The 16,338-nt window shown below is 51.9% G+C and overlaps 3 protein-coding genes across 9 annotated transcripts in view; 1 reads left to right on the top strand and 2 right to left on the bottom strand.

Moving 5' to 3' along the window:
* The window catches only part of Bcl7c (BAF chromatin remodeling complex subunit BCL7C), a 33,018-nt gene extending 26,953 nt beyond the window's left edge, over nt 1-6,065 (bottom strand). For 3 of the 4 annotated variants that reach the window (XR_015003097.2, XR_007235966.3, XM_048455025.3), the window contains exons 1-5: nt 5,705-6,065; nt 5,157-5,235; nt 4,717-4,825; nt 4,474-4,635; nt 2,912-2,997 (exon numbers count right to left, since the gene is read on the bottom strand). Coding sequence is in view for 2 of the 4 variants with exons in the window: in XM_048455025.3 (XP_048310982.1) it covers nt 2,912-2,997; nt 4,474-4,635; nt 4,717-4,825; nt 5,157-5,235; nt 5,705-5,796 (528 nt within the window). In the remaining 2 variants the exon portion in view is untranslated. Of the gene's footprint in view, nt 1-2,156; nt 2,355-2,911; nt 2,998-4,473; nt 4,636-4,716; nt 4,826-5,156; nt 5,236-5,704 lie in introns of those variants that run through there. The other variant, XM_048455026.3, reaches the window with a different exon arrangement.
* Nucleotides 6,066-8,905: 2,840 nt separating this feature from the next.
* On the top strand, nt 8,906-12,832 carry Ctf1 (cardiotrophin 1). 4 transcript variants are annotated; one of them, XM_087908413.1, is made up of 3 exons: nt 8,906-9,024; nt 10,220-10,338; nt 12,211-12,829. In XM_087908413.1, the coding sequence occupies exons 1-3, from the start codon at nt 9,000-9,002 to the stop codon at nt 12,676-12,678; spliced, it is 612 nt and encodes a 203-aa protein (XP_087764539.1). In that variant the 5' UTR covers nt 8,906-8,999; the 3' UTR covers nt 12,679-12,829. The 4 variants fall into 4 exon arrangements, with proteins under 4 accessions (XP_087764539.1, XP_087764540.1, XP_085549279.2 ...); XM_087908414.1 differs by having other exon boundaries at nt 8,930-9,024; nt 10,223-10,338; nt 12,211-12,832; XM_085693153.2 differs by lacking the exon at nt 8,906-9,024 and adding an exon at nt 9,148-9,279 and having other exon boundaries at nt 10,223-10,338; nt 12,211-12,831.
* Nucleotides 12,833-13,342: 510 nt separating this feature from the next.
* LOC125413553 (cardiotrophin-2) lies at nt 13,343-16,149 on the bottom strand. The gene is made up of 2 exons (XM_048455027.3): nt 15,988-16,149; nt 13,343-14,621 (listed from the first exon to the last, which is right to left on the bottom strand). The coding sequence occupies exons 1-2, from the start codon at nt 16,147-16,149 to the stop codon at nt 14,163-14,165; spliced, it is 621 nt and encodes a 206-aa protein (XP_048310984.2). The 3' UTR covers nt 13,343-14,162.
* Between the last annotated feature and the right edge of the window lie 189 nt (nt 16,150-16,338).

Below are 16,338 nucleotides of genomic sequence, written 5' to 3'. Positions count from 1 at the left end.
ACTTTACATGACAATGGGATTTTCAGATGGACTAAGTTCCAAGATGGGGGGCTGACCCTGGACACCTGGGAAGGCCAGCAAGACTGCAGGGGCCACATGAGCAGCAGGAGGGCCAGAGAAAGAGATGCAGTGACGGAAGCGGAAAGGAAGAACGGTTAGGTGGGGTGGAAGAGAGGACAAAGCCACAGTCTGAATCCATTCCTGAATGCAAGTAGTTTCTAGAAGCTGCAAAAGCCAAATTTTCCTGGAGAGCCTGCAGGACAGGCTCCTGACTCTGGCCCAGGACACTGATCTTGGACTTCTGACCTTCAGACTGATGACACTGTGAATCCCTGGGACACCAAGGCAGTCTTTGGCCTGGTCATTGTTTCTACAGCAATAGGAATGCATACAATGGCAACCCTGCTGCGGCCTTCCTAGCCTGTCCCGGCTTCACTATCACTACAGCAGACACTGTGACATTTTTAAAAGATTCTTTCCTAAACCTCAATCTCTCTTTTTATTAAAAATTAAAACAGGGCTACCTCACCTGACCCTGCTTCTTTGACAAGTACAGACTGAGGAGCGCTTGTTTGGTTGAAGTTTCTCACGGGGCGCTGACCAGGGATGGGGTGGAGTACGGGTGGGGGGTGCAGCCTAGTCATTACTCCATTTGTCCAGTGAACAAACTAAGAGTCGGAGAGCAGAAACCTAGAGCCACACAAACAATGACAGAGGAACTTGTAGGCAGAAACTGCTTTTTTGTTTCCTGACTTCTCAGACCCAAATAATCACACAGAAACTATATTAATTACAACACTATTCGGCCAATAGCTTAGGTGTCTTTCTAGCTAGCGCGTATATCTTAAATTAACCCATTTCTATTATTATATATTTTACCATGAGGCTTGTGATTTGTTACCTCTTGTTTCTTGGGCAGCTACATGACATCTCCCTGACTCCGCCTACTTTCTATTTCTCTGTTTGGATTTCCTGCCTGACTTTGCTCTGCTAAGCCATTGGCCAAAATGACTTTATTCATTAACTAATGGTAATAAAACATATTCACAGCATACAGAGGGGAATAGTCCCACATCATTTCCCCTTTTCTGTCTAAATAAAAAAGAAGGTTTTAACTTTAACATAGTAAAATAATATATATACAAAACAGTTATCAAGCAAGAATTATAATTACAATATTTAGTGTATTTACATTTGGCAAATTAAGGAAAATACTCTATTATCTATCCTATCTTTGTGAGTCTAAAGTTTTAAATCTAATTTATCTTTTATCATAACTAAGAAAAACTATAACTATCTGTCTTCAACTCTTCAAAGACCCCAGAAGGACATAATGTTACCTAAGTAAACAGGAAGTGCATTGGAAGGACTTCCAAAACTCTATAGAGTTAACAGAGACATCTCGCTGCCTGGACAGTCAGGAATTCAGAATCCCCCTGCCTCAGTCTCCTGATGACAAGTGTCTGCCGCCATGCCCAGCCCTGTCATTTACTCATTCATTCATGAAGCATTTGCTAGGCTTACTGTATTCCCAGCGTTAAGCATAGTTGGGAACCTACTTCTGTTCTTGCGATGGCTGCAGCCTAAAAGACAGAAATACATACTCATGGTCCCCAAACAGCCAGATAAATGCTAAGACAAAGAGCAGGAAGCTTAAAGGGCTATGGGAACTCAAAGGAGATGATGTTGATGGAGCCTAGAACCAAGGAAGGCATCTGGGAGGAGGTGACAACTGCACAACAGACGAGAGGACTCGGCACAGACGTTTGGCCCGAGAGTTCCCCATGGAAGGGAGGGTTCCCTAGAGACAGGATGCTGTAGCTTCCTGAGGGCAGGGGAAAAGCCAGGTCCTCCCAGGCCTCTCTATCCCTCTAGGCCTGTGCTCCTGTAAGTGAAATGGGGGTGCAACATCTGCTGGGCCCGGGGAGGGAAAAGGTGGTAAAGAAGGGTGGGAGAGCAAGGGAGGCGAGGTCCTGGCTCACGCCCTCCCCGCTTACGTAATCGTGGTGTGATACAGGTCATCCCAGAGCCTTGGTGACCCCATCTGAGGAACAGAGCATGAGCCAAAACTGACCCCACCTGAGGAACAGAGCATGAGCCAAAACTGTCTCCAAAGACCCTCCCCAGCCTGGACAGGGAAATGACATGACACAAAATTACAAAAGGGTCTTTATTTATAAAAAGCCAAAGTGGCCCTGGGAGCAACAGGACAGGAGGCAGGCAGCTTCTCAGGGGTCAGGGGTATTTGGACAGATGCGCTTGAGTGGGGGGGCGCCCTCCGAGTCCTCTGTGTCACCCTGGGCTGCCTCAGGGACAGGTGGCACTGGCTCAAAGACAGGGTAAGCTTCGGGGGCCTGAAGAGGAAGGGCGGACAGGTGTGAGCTCCACTCTAACCCAGGAGTACAGCCTCCTAGCCTCTGCCTTTTCCACTCTATTCCCCTGGGGACCCAGAGTCTGGCCCAGGACCAAGTGACCAAAAATAATGGCAACACCATTTGGGGGAAAGAATTTGATTTTTTTCTGGGAAGGGAATCAGGTGGTCCTTGTAGGGAAAAGCGAACTTGACAGCTCAGGATGTGTGTCTGTGTGATGTGGGGGCCCAGGCTCTCCGTGCACACTTAGGAGGTGAAGCAGCGCCAAGCTGCACCCTGAGCCTAGATTTTTGGTTTTTAATCTGTGGAGGAACACCAAGTTCATCGCAGGCTTCCAGAGCTCTTAAATCAGCCATGATTCAGCCCTCAGGATGGTGTCTCTAAAACACTTCTCTTTTTACCCAAGAATTCAACCTCAGCTAAGACTTTCAGTGCGTTCTAGGTCCATATCTCCCTCCTGGACCCTAGAATGCAGACTCCCTGTGCCCCCAGAATCCCATTCCCCACAAGGTCAAAGTCCAGTCTCTGGCCTCGCTCACCTCAGCTTCCAGCAATTCTGGAACAGGCTCCTCCTTGGTCAGCTTCGGGGGGTCATCAGTACCGCCTGCGGGTGTGTCCCCTGGGTCTGGAATGCCAAATGAACAGACACCTCCTGAGCAGCCACTCTGTGCCAGGAGAACAGACCGGGGGCAGAAGCAACGGGCAGGACACCAGACACAAGACACCAGAGGAGCCAGAGGAGGGCACCAAGATGCCAAGGGAGGAAGATTCAGGCTGGGTTTTGTTAGTTGGGAGTGAGCCAGGAGACAAACAGAGAGAGGGAGCAGAATTTAGGCAGAGAGAAATACATGCTTAGTGACCACAGATTCTGTGTTGTACAAAATCCATATCCTGACCTTAGGCAAGCTATTTCTCTGAACCTCAATGGAATCAACTGCAGAATGGGAACAGTGACAGTAATACCACAAGAGACTGCAGTGAGGGTCAAAGGAAGGAATACAGGTAAAGCCCTTAGCACACAGTAAGTGCTCAGTGAGAGCTAGCTAGAATTGTCATTCATTCATTCCTCATTCACTCATTCACTTCTGTGGGAATAGAAGTGGGGCTCAGGGCCTCAGCCATGTCAGACAAGCTCTCTGTCATGGAGCTGTATTCTCTACCCTACCATCTTACATGAGCAGAGGTTTCTGGAACAATCTACACATGGTCCTGAGGCCCAACCATGTCATGATGTTCGTGGTGGGGGAACAGTTCCTGTGGCCACAGTTTGTTAAGGCCCCAGGGTCAAACTAAAGAATCAGAGGCCAGGTGGAGCCACTGAAGGATCTGAAGCAGAAAAAGAATCTCTTCGAATCTGTGCTTTAGGAAAAGCCATTCTGCAGCTGCGTGGCGGCCACTAGGGACAGGGAGGGAGGCCAGAGCAGGCACAAGTGAGCAATGAGAAGGCAGGGCCAGAGGCGCAGACATCAGTCACACCTGGGAAGCAGTACCGACCAGACAGGGGGCCGACTATATGAAGACAGAGAAGCTGAAGAGGGCTCAGGCCCGTGTTGGCTCACTGGCTCTCTGGATGATGGGCTCCTCGTGTATAAAGAGGAATCATAATAGGATCATCGCTGCCAGAAAGCAATAGTGGAGATTAAATGAGAAACCAAAAAGCAAGCGTTGACGGGCTCGGAACACCTATCAGGGAAGGGGCTTTGTTAGCCATTACTCTACTGCTACTAATCGCTCTGGTTGTCAGTTATTAACACCCCGAACAAGTATTTACTGAACGTCTATTATGTATCCCATGGTGTTCTGATGTCACAGGAATGGACGAGATCAGTATGGCTGGCACGAGATGGTAACAGGCAAGACAATAAGCAAGCAAAGAAATAAATCTGCATAAAAATTGCAGACGGTGATACGCTACCTACAAAGGCGGACTCAGCCAGAGGACTGGACTGCAGCTGGATGCAATTTCTGCCAGGGTCAGGAGAGGTCCCCCTACCCCCAGGGGAGCAGGACCAGGGAGAGAGGACACTGACATAGGTACAAGGACAAGATGGTGGGTTCAACTTTGGAGAAGGGAGGGTTCCTAAGAGCCACCTGGTCCTACCTCTCTCTTGGCCCAGCTGTGGGGGCTGAGTATCCTCCACAATCGCTTCTGGGGGTCCAGTGGGTGACCCAGGACGGCTGGGCTGGGGAGTCCCCCCAGGACTGGGCTCTGTACCCTTCTGCAGTGAACCTTCTGAATGGAAACTCTGGTTGCTGTTCTCATCTGCGGAAGCAAAAGCCAAGTTGGTTGGCCAGAGGGCCTCCCGTAGCTTCCTTCCCTCCCCATTTCAGAATCTGCACATACCGTTGAGATCCAGCAGGATGAGGGGGCCACCCCCTCTGGGACTGGTGCCCCTGCCGCGTCTCTCCCGACCACGGGATCGCTCTGCCCCGCCTCCTGCCCGCCGCCGCTCCTGGGGGTTAGAGGGGTAAGGTCAGAGCCAGCTGTCTGGTGAGCACTTACAAATCCCCTCAATACAAATAAAGAAATCTAGCCTTAGAGAAGCAAGAGGCGCTGTCTCAGGTTGTGTAGGCTGAGTTAGGTCTTTAACTTGGAGAGGGTGGGGGCATTGGAGTGTGTGTGTGTGTGTGTGTGTGCACACGCGTGCGTGCTAATAATCGTTACCATCTGCCTGAGCTCCACACTGGAGTCTCCAAGCCAACTGAAGGTGGAGGCCAAGGTGGGGATGGAAATTGTCTGAGGTTGCACAGATGCAAGGCTTGTTGGGGGTTGGGCTTGCTCACCTCCTCCTGGGGATCCACCACAGGCACCCACTTGAAGATTCGAAGGGAAGTGTCACCCACAGTCACCCAGCGTTTCTCCCTGTGGGAGGGCAGGAGACTGGGTTAGGGAGGCCCAAAAGAGAGACCCTTAGAGCAGGGGGTCAGGGAGATGTGCTAGGGTAAGCGAAGCTTCGCTAACGGCACAGAAGCAGAAAGAGCCTAGTAAAGACCAGGGCATAGACGGATATAACTTGGAGCTGCGGTTTTGCAGACACCTGGGGCACTCAGCAGGGCGCCACCAAGGCCTGGCGAGGGACTCTGGCAATGAAGACCCGGGGCCGAGCTTGCAAGAGTGTCAAAGCTTCAGGGGGCGGGGCATAGATGAGGGCTCCTGCTCTGGGAAAGCACCACTCCGGACCACGCTTTGTAGACCTCTGGGAATTGCCGGGGAAGGGGAAGCCCAGGCGATTCAGAGCACAGCTGGTGGGCGGGGGCAGCTGGCCAGGAAAGGGCGGACGCGTTTGGAGGAGGTGGCTCGGCTGTATCCCTGGCCCAGGGGCAGCGCTCACCATCTCCGGACCTTCTCGATGGTCGCCATCACCTTCTTGATGTCATCTTTGGCCCGGCTCCGGGTCTCGGCCCGCACGGTCCGGCCGGCCATGCTGGCGGGGCTGGGGCCGGGACAGAGCCCGTGGTGGGACGGCCTGCGGTCCGGCGATCTCAGGCTGCGCGCCAGGCCCCGGCGCCGCTCTTTCGGCCTGCCGGCCCTCCGGGAGTTGGCCGCGCCCTCCCTCGCTCCCCAACGCCTCCGCGCGTCCCCGCCTGGCTTCCTGCGACCGCGCCCCGCCCCGGCCCGTCCCCGGAGCGGCCCGGGCGGCGCGGGCGGCTAGAGCCCCGGCCTGGAAGCCCGGCCAGCCCCGCCCCGGCCCGGGCCCGCCCCTCGGGGCGCACGGACGCACAGCGCCCTCTGCCCGCCGCGGAGAGGGAGAGCCGGGGGGCAGCTGTGCGGCTGGACGCGCGCGGCCCGAGCAAGGCGGTGCGTTCCGGCCACGTGGGCACAGGGGTGCGCGAGAGGGACTGTCCTGGTGTGCGTCCGCGGCGGGTGGGCGTCCCTGAAATGCTGTGTGTGCGCGCGTCTGCCCTCTCCAGGCTGCTTGGTTCTACGCTGCCCAACTTAACTTGTTCATCCATTCATTCAAGTCTCATGAACAGTGCCAAGTGCGTGCCAGACTTTCGAGTGGGGAGCGGGCCTCCTCAGCCAGAATGGCGGAAGTGAAAAAGACAGACCATGTAGATGAGATAGCAGAGCGACTTGGCATTCCTTGAATCAGGGAGCGTAATTGGTAGAGATACTTTGGGAAACTGGCAGTTTTCCAGTGAAGTTAAACTTATGCCAACCCGGTCTCCCAGAAATTCCAGTCCCAAGCTGTCAACGCCCAACCGAAGAAAAATGTGTGCTGTCTAGTTTTTTGTCTGTTCGACACAAACTAGGATCATTTGGGATGAGGGAACCTTAATTGGGAAATGCCTCCATTATGCTGCCCTGTAGGTAAGTTTGTGGGGGCATATTCTTAATAGTTAATGTGGGAGAGCCCAGACCACTGTGGGCAGTGGCCGCCCATGAGCAGATGGGTCCTGGGTACTCTAAGAAAACAGACTGAGCAAGCCTTGGGGAGCGAGCCAGAGTAAGTAACGTTACTTCCTGGCCTCTGCTTCAGTTCCTTCCTCCAGGTTCCTGCTTTGAGTTCCTGCCCTGACTTCCCTTCATGATGAATTGGCTGTAGCTGTAAGCTAAAATAAAGCCTTTCCTCCCTAAATTGCTTTTGATTGTGGGTTTATCAAAGCAATAGAAATTGCATCAGGACAAAATGCTCCTGTATGGACACCAAAGTGGAAAGTTTGTAGCTCTTTTTAGGATCTGGGAGCAACTCCTCAACAGAATAGAATGAAAAACCAGTTTTAACCTGCTTACCCCATGGTCACAGACTCAACAAATGACAAAGCTCTGCTATGCCCAACAGTGGGGATGTCTTAAATAAAAGAAGCCAGATGGCAGCGTGCATTAGCTAACTCTACCTTCTAAGTTCAGACAGAGGACCCTGGTTTAGTTCACTGCCTGTATAAATCTAGCTCCAGGGGATTCAGTGCCCTCGTCTGGCTTCCTCCAGCCGCTGCGCTCAGATGCACAGATGCCCCCAACACACACATAAATGAGAAGGAAAGAAGATAAGTGCATCTTGGTTGATTTTATTTGACGCTGACCCATCAACAGATAGGGCACGCCTGCTGTGCTGTGTGTATGAGGGCCATCTGCACACTTGTGTGGTCACGCCTACCATGTCCGACAGCATTTCTGGAACCAAACTGTCAGTGATAAAATCTCCGCTGTGTCACACCCACCTGCATGACCTTGGGCAAGTCATTTGTCTTTATTGTTCCATCCGTAATGTAGAAGTAAGCTAAGGTATATATGCATAGCATCTAGGGCAGTGTCTGGCACACAGTGAATACCCAATAAATACTGCTGGTTAGCATGTGGCTGTGGCCACTGTGGACAATCTGGCTCCCAGTGCTCCTGGAGTACACTCCAGGAGCGAATGCCTTTGTTCTGATGGCTTGCTCACGCTAACATCCTCACACAGGCCTTTGCAGGCCTTTTGCTCCCAAACTCCATTATCTGATGCCTGAAACTAAATGTGGGTCCTCTCTGTGCCAGAGCCCAAGACAGAGTAGGTGCTTGGCACCAATTGTAGAGACAAGTGTGTGCAGTGCTTTCCGTATCTCCCCCAGGGTGGCAAGCTGCTGTTTGGGTGTGACCTGTCTGAAACCTGTGCTCACCTGTGTGAGAGGCTGCATTCCAGTGCCTAGATACACACACATAAGTGTGTGTGTGTGTGTGTGTGTGTGTGTGTGTGAGAGAGAGAGAGAGAGAGAGAGAGAGAGAGAGAGACTGGGTCCAGATGCCTAAACACACGTGTGTGTGTGTGTGTGTGTGTGGTGAGAGAGAGAGAGAGAGAGAGAGAGTCTGGGGTCTGGATGTGCCTAAACACACATGCATGTGTGTGTGAATTTGGATCGGGATGTCTAAACATATGTGTGTGTGTGTGTGTGTGTGAGAGAGAGAGAGAGAGAGAGAGAGAGAGAGAGAGTCTGCGTCCAGATGTGTGGGTGTGTCTGGGTCCAGATGCCTAAACACACATGCATGTGTGTGTGAACCTGGGTCAGGATGCTTAAACATGTGTGTGTGTGTGTGTGTGTGTGTGTGAGAGAGAGAGAGAGAGAGAGAGAGAGAGAGAGAGAGAGAGAGAGAGAGAGAAGGGGTCTATAACGGTAAGGTGAGGGGAAGACCTGTCTCACTCCAGATGAGAGTGACAGAGACAAGAAGCTAGGCCAGGGGGATGCATGCCTTAGGTGCACCCTAATCTAGACAGGCCTACCCTGGCTTCTCTCTGTCTTGGCCCAGGGGGAGGACCTGCCTTGGTTCCTCTCCTGCCAGCCCTGCAGCTTTCCCAGCTTCCTCTCAAAGCAGCCCTTATTGTCAAGCTCTGCCTCAGGTCAGAGCCTGAGTCTCCTCCTCCCAGCAAGACACAAGAGCTGCCTTAAAGGCCCAAGTGCCCATTCGCTGTGCCAACACCTGCCTTCCCACTCGGGCCCCTTCCCAGTCTAAGCCTCACAAGCGGGTTACTGAGCTCAGAGCCAAGGAATCTTGCCTGAAAGTAGTGGTGGGAAGGAAATGTTTGGGGTCTAAGCTATGATTGGCCGAACCCGAGCCACGCCCCTAACCCTTTCCCCCCTTTTTCCCCCTCCCCTCCTCCCCTCCCGTAGGGGTGTGTTGAGGGAAACCGGGATCGGCCAGGGGCCAACATGAGCCAGAGGGAGGGAAGTTTGGGTAAGGGGCTGAGCTACTGGATCCTGGGTCCCTAACGGGAATAGGAGTGGGGGGGGGGGTGTTGGATTCCTGTCAACACCGAGTCTGGGAGGGGAAAGACCTGGGCGGGGGGGAGGGGTCGGGGGAGGGAGGAGACGCCGGTGTCAGGTAACCGGCGGGTGAGTTGGGAGAAAGGGCAGGAGCAAGGGTTTAGAGGAGGCCTGGAGTTGAAGCTTCAGGGTCTTGGGTTCAGGGGTTAGAGCACCGACTATATGGGTGAGTACACCCTGAAAAAGGGCTGGGGTCGGGCTGGGGCCAGATAACAGTGCCTCTCAGAGTATTAGGAGAGAATCAAAGCTGGAGAAATGGAGGGAGAAGCTAGTTAAGGAAGCTTCATAACTCGTACGGAGGAGCTATGAGTGACTGGAAGAGGGCAAAGTACGGGCTTCTGAGATCTTGGCCGGCTGTGGGAAACTCAGACGCAAGGGATTGTCGGATCGAGACTACATTCCCCATCATGCTTTAGGGTGCATGCGGTGTGCATCTTGGGAAATGTAGTCGTCTTCCTTTGGCACAGCTCTCAGATTTGGGTCAGCGCAGGTCAGACTGTGGTTGATGCATTGATGCTGTTGAGCCTAGTATCTCACCTGGAAGCTACAGGAAGAGAATAGGTTTTCGGTTTCTCTATCTGTAGAACAGGCCGGGAAAACGTGTTTCAAGGTGAAGTTCTGTGCTTCAGTGATGCTGACTGAATTCAACCAACTGTTGGAGAAATCCAAAGATATGTGAACTTTGTCCTTAAAGGGTCTCGGGATAGCATTGGTGGCATAGGGTAAGCATAGCTGCCTTCTAAGGAGTTTCTCAATAAGGCAGATTCACACGGATAAAATAAGCTACCTTGGAAGTATGAACAAATTGTCTAAAGTGGAAGAAGAAACTGATTTGAGGTAGTGAGAACCTGAAGGAGGCAGATTACGAATTTGTTCTTAATAGGATTTCTGCAGTGATTTGGAGACAGGAGGGACAGTTCACATAGAGAAACTACTTGGGGCCTGGTTTTCCCTCCATTGGGATGGGACATAGTCCTCCTAGCTTGAATGTTAGCCTTCAGAGCAGAACCTCTGGGTTTAGAAAGAGCCAGTTTAGGAAAGATAATTAAGGAGTGGGTTTGGGTTGTGCTCATAACTCTTCATCCCCCCCCCCTCGTTCCCGCCAGAAGATCCCCAGGATGACTCCCCAATCTCCTTCCTTCCCCATTTGGAGGCCAAGATCCGCCAGACACACAACCTTGCACGCCTCCTGACCAAATACTCAGAACAACTGCTGGAGGAATACGTGAGTAGGAACTGGGGTGTGGAATGAGGGAGCATGCACCACAGAGGTCTTCACCCATTTCTTCCACCTCATCCCCAGCAGTGGAAATCCAAGTTTCTGAGGGGAATACTAAGTTTCTTCTGGCCTCTGGCCACACAGTAAAGTGGAGGATCCTACCAGTGGCCAGTGATACTGGGCTTCAGCCTGGAGGCTCCTTCCTTGATGCCGGAGATCAGAACCAGTGTGAGGAACCAGAGGGAACTCTGGGAGTCAGGAGACCTAGATCTGGGCTCAGTATGATCTTAAGGTCTCAACTCTTTGCACTGTCAAATGAAGCAGCTGAACAATATGAACTGTGGCCATTTCCACCTGGGACATTTAGAGAAGCCAAGAAGGGGTTTCAATCAGGGGCAAAAATTCTACCCATGAGGGGACTTTACAGAGCAAAGGGGCCCGCCAACAGTCCTATGCTAGCCACGTAAAAAAGATTCTTCTAGATTACCAGGCGTAGCGGGGAAAGGCTGGTGTTTTGACACAGACTATAGCGTTGCTAACTTAAGACCTTGAGATGTAATGGTAAACCTTAAAAAGGAATCTAACAGTGGCAGTAGGAGGATACAGCCAACTTTGTAGGCAGACCAAACTCCATCTCTGCTGCTTCCCAGGGAACCTACTGCCAATCATAGCTTGTATTCAACCCATTTTTAAATTATATTCATTTATTTTGTGTGCATGTGTGTAGGCACCCAAGTGTCATGGCGTGTATATGAAAGCCAGAAGACAACTGGGGTACTTGATTTTTTTTCTTTTCCCGTGTGGATCCCGGGATCAAACTCAGGCTGTCAGACTGGCAACCGTCTCAGTGGGCCACGGTTTTCTTATTTACAAAGCCATCTCCATCATTAGCATCCCCATTTTTAGGAAGACACTGTATTCAAGGCAGCAACCACAAGGCCTGCATCCGAGGCAAGATATTTGCGGAGAATAAATATTATTGTTAGAGTATTTGACAAATTACAAATCCCCTTTGTCTTTCATTTGGTGGCAATCAAGTAGGGAAGAGGAAGTGAATTTGACTTGTTCCCGGCATTGTTCCTGTGGTCCTCAAGAGACCTCTGATAGACAGGACAGGGAGCATTATTTACTCCCAGAGACGAGAAGGCTGAAGCCTAAAGAAGGCAATGGTCTTGCGAGATGTTACAGCTGTTAAATGGCAGAAAGGAGTTAAACCTAGGGTTGAGACTGGAGATACGATTTAACTGGTAAAGGGGCTTGCCAGGCGATTGGGTGACCAGAGTTTGATCCCCAGAACCAACATAAAGATGGCAGAAAACTGACTCTATGAGGTTGTCCTTGACTGTCACATGTGCAGTGTGGCACCATCCTCCCAGCACGTCAGGGGCACATGCCAGCCCTTGGGAGGCAGAGGTGGGTTGATCTCTGAGAATTTGAGGCCAGCCTAGCCAGCAAAAGCTATAGCGAGACTCTGTCTCAAAATAAACAAGGAAAGCTAGGTGTGGTGGCACACGCCTTTAATCCCAGCGCTCGAGAGGCTGCGGGATCTCAATGAGTTCAAGGCCAGCCTGGTCTACAGAGTGAGTTCCAGGATACTACAGAGTGAGACTCTTTTCTCAAGAGTATTCCCCGAAAAAAAGTAATTAAAAAAAAATATTTATTGAGTTCTTCCTGGGTTCTAACGCTCAATTAGCTCTTATTAGCTTAACTCTTATTAGAGAAACAAAGACAGTGGTGTGCAAGCCCGTGTAATTAGTTTAATCTCAAACACAATAGGATCAATCATTGCAAGGAGAGTGGAGGAGGGCTATTAGGAGTGGACGAGCCCCCCCAACAAGGTCCCAGGAGCGCGGCTGACCGGTGGCTATATCTCCACAGGTACAGCAGCAGGGAGATCCCTTTGGGCTGCCGGACTTCTCACCACCGCGGATTTCACTGGCCGGCCTGAATGGCCCGGCACCGAGCCACGCGGGGCTACCGCTGTCCGAGCGGTTGCGTCTGGACGCGGCCGCCTTGAGTGCGCTTCCCGCGCTGTTGGATGCTGTGCGCCGCCGCCAGGCGGAGCTGAACCCACGCGCCCCGCGCCTGCTGAGGAGCCTGGAGGACGCGGCCCGCCAGGCTCGCGCCCTGGGAGCCGCGCTGGAGACGGTGTTGGCCGCTCTGGGCGCAGCAGCCCGCGGGCCCGGAGCGGAGCCCACGGCCACCACCACCCTTTCCACCACCAGCAGCGCTGCGAGCGTCTTCTCAGCCAAGGTGCTGGGGCTCCACGTGTGCGGCCTCTATGGCGAGTGGGTGAGCCGCACCGAGGGCGACCTGAGCCAGCTGGTGCCTGGAGGCGTCGCCTGAGAGTACTCGTTCTTGCAAGGTCACTCTGTCCCACCTCGTTGGCTTCCAGTTCTTTTCTCTCCATCTGTGTCACTGTGTTCTTGCACTGTCCCCGTCTTTCTGCAGTATGTGGTCTCTTTCTCTTTGGATCTTGTCTCCTCAGGGAGCTTCGCGCCTACCAGTTTCTCTCTCTCTTTTTTTCCCTGTTTTCCTCCCGTCTTGAATTTTTTTTTTCAGAAGGTTTCTGTTTCTCGTTCCAAGTCTCTTCCTCTTTGTTTGTTTGTTTTTGAGACAGGGTCTTACTAGGTAGCCGTGGATGACCAGAAGAAGCTCGCTATGTTGACCAGCTGGCATAGAACTCCCAGAGATCCACCTGCCTCTGACTTCCAGTTTCTCCATCTGTCTCCCCATGGTCCATATAACTATGTGTAACTCTTAGTTTCATCTTATGGAGGTGACACTTTCTATCCCTTTAGTTCCTTTGTCCTTTCCTCACCAGAAAAGTGCCTGCTGGTCCTGCGGTGGCAAGACTACCTATCCTCAGGACCATCTGTCTCCCCCGCTCTCTCCTCCCACCAGATCCTTTAGAGCCTTACCCTTCCCCCTTCAATGTCCTTCCTTTTCTTACCTCCCGATCCTGTTCCCAGGAGCCCTAGCCTGGTCTTTGGAGAGGGAAAGTCAAAAACATCTTAAGAGAGTTTTATTTGAGAATAAATTAATTTTTGTAAATAAATGTTTAACAATAAAACCACAGTTTAATGAAACACAGTTGTTGCATATGGGGAGTGAGAGTTGAGGAGAATAGGATCTGTAGTGTATAGGAGGTGGGTTCCACCCACCCACAGAGGCACAGTACAAATGCATCCACATCCACGAAGGGCCCAGATACCACTTGTCTGTCCTGACCACAGAGTAGGTGTCCTCAGCAGGAAGCAGATGAGGAAGAGCCCTGGTGACTGTGGCTGGGCATTGGGCCTCCATCCACTGGGGAATTCAATAAAAGCCGTCAATGGAGGGGTAGAGGGGGGACCAGAACTCTAGCAAAAAGAGGTCTGTGTTCAGAAAGGTCATGTTCTCACCTAGGAGTTGAGGTAGACGGAGACAGGAAGCAAGCCTCAGGACTTCCTCAAATACAGGAAGAGCAAAGTCAAGGCAGGGCAAGCCCAGGGGGGAGACCAGCTGTCCTCTCCCTAGGGTGGGAAGTGAAGCCTCCTCAGAAGGACTCTTCTTTCCAGCCAGTCAGTAGGACTATCAACACTCTGTTTGTTGATCCATCAGATGGATCCATGGAGTCCTGCCCAGATCCGGAAGGGAGTCGCTAATACCCCGCCGAAAGATCCAGGCCATAAGGAGTGGAGGCTTGGCTTCCAGAAAATAGTTCCAAATGCTTGGTTCAGGGGTCCTGACTGCTAAGTGAGATGTGATGTGTTCTTCATCTCAGAAGTAAGACCGGAGTAAGTCCTCTGAGAGAAAAGCCTTGGGACTTCTGACAAAAGTTCGACCTTCTATGCTGGGTACTTGGCCTTGAGTAGAGCCAAGTCCCTCACAGCTCGATCCGTCCAGTGACCATATTCCCGGGTCACTATGTAGCCTCGACATTTCCTCTCAAAGGCCGAGGCCCCGAAAGGGACAAGTCCCAGAGTATCCTCTTCTGGGGGGATGGGCAGCCCCAGGGCTGTCATGATAGCAGCCATGTTGCCCAGTAGGCCTTGGGCCCTGAGTCTTGCCGCTCCTAGCTGGGCCAGCAGAATGGGACTGCCAGGATTTAGATCACTCTGGTCGTCCCCCACAAGCTGGAGGTGCTGGGTCAAGGCCAGGAAGGCTCCCTGAGCTTGGCTCAGCCGCTCTGCATCGTCCATAGCGTGCCAGATCTTGAAGGAGACGGCAGCCGGAGGCAGGCTGCTGAGCTGGAGTTCTGGGGCTGAAAAGCCAGGGTCACTGAAGGGGCTGCCCTGATACTGGAGCTGCATGAGAGACAGACAAGAGAAGGGAAGAGACTGAAGGAGTTCCTGGGAGGACATCTTCCCTCTGAGACTGGCATTTTCCCAGAGAAGCCACCACCCACTGCCCTTTGGGAACTGCAAGGATAAACAAGTGCACTGCCGGCTGGCTCCATGGCGTCCTCTGTGTACGAACAGTGCCTCACTGAACCGCAAGAACCCATAGCTCCACATGGCAGTATTGTACAGTGGTAGAAAAGAATACACATAAAAACTGACATAGTGTCTGACCTACAATAAGAGGGGGGACCATGTATTGATACAGGAATATCAATGAGCAATATGACTGTATGTTCAGTTTGAGCACATTATTAAAATGTAACAGCTGACGTTTCTCTTTCTTTTGTCTTCTTTTGTTTTTCTGTCTGTTTTTGTTTGTTTGTTTGCCTTTTGTTTTTTGTTTTTTTTGAAACAGGGTTTCTCTGTAGCTTTGGAACCTGTCCTGGAACTCACTCTGTAGACCAGGCTGGCCTCGAACTCACAGAGATCCGCCTGCCTCTGCCTCCCAAATGCTGCAATTAAATACTTGCGCCACCACTGCCTGGCTCTTTATTTTTTAAATAGGATTTCATTGTCTATCTGTGGGTAGGCTGGCCTCAAACTCACAAAGTTCCACTTGCCTCTCTTCCCCTGTTGCTGGTCTGGAAGGTATGAGCCAACATGCCCAACCTAGAGCCTGAATTTGATAATCACATTGATATAAAGGAAAATGCAGTGGAAGAGTTGTGAACTCCAGGGTCAGGGCCAGGCAGCCTTGTGAGTTAGCAAGGGACAGGCTCAGATGAGGCCAACGGGATCCCTGTCCCTACTGCTGAGAATGGAAACCAGCACGGCCTGGGTCAAGCAAACTAACATCCAAGACTCAGAAAGTGAGCTGCCAGTTTTATGTCTAGACAGTAAGTGTGGGGGTGGGAGCTTCTAGAATGGAGTTCTGCAGACCTGGTCCCAGATGCTGGCCTTGCGCTCATGAGCTCAGGGCCTGAAGGCAAAATACCTGCCTCTCTACAGCTCCATGTTCTCACCTGCAAAACGGATTCTAGCTCCACCTCTCAGAGAAGTTTAAAGAGTCCAGGAACCAACGGGATGGAGCAAGCCCAGGGCATGAGGTGGCTCCAGGACAGCACACGTGAAGTGAACACGGGTTCGATTCCCTGCACCCACGTGGCAGCCTACAACCTTCCTTGACTCCAGTTCCAGGAGATCCGATGCCCTCTTTTGGTTTCCTCAGGCTAAGAGCCACCACACCCTCAGGCTCACAGAGAGGGGTCTCCTGGACCTGCTCTGCTTGCCCTCCTCCCCCAGACCCCTGCATGTACCCAGTGTCACTCACGTAGGTCTGCAGCAGCGTGGATGTGTTCTTCTGCATGTAGAGAGCCAGGCTGTAAGCTTGACTGATGGGCTCAGCTGGGGAGATGGGGGCTGCAGGACTGAGGGGTAGTAACAGGCTCAGGAGGCAGAGGGGAGCTGGTACGGAACACAAGAGAGTCAACATTAAGTCCCTGGTCCTCTCATCAGGCATTCATTCCAACAGTGTCTCCGAGGAGGAGAGCCTTTGTGGACTGATGTCTTGTCTATTCAAGTCAGAGCAAAGTTACCTGGCTGACAGATTGAACTCACCTTTGAGACAAGGTCTCACTGTATAACCCTGGCTGTTCTAGAGTTCACTGCATAGACCAGGCTG

Source organism: Myodes glareolus, chromosome 7, assembly GCF_982192425.1.
Source record: "Myodes glareolus chromosome 7, mMyoGla1.1, whole genome shotgun sequence".
NCBI classification, from domain to species: domain Eukaryota; kingdom Metazoa; phylum Chordata; class Mammalia; order Rodentia; family Cricetidae; genus Myodes; species Myodes glareolus.
This window is presented reverse-complemented; position numbering and strand designations above follow the sequence as displayed.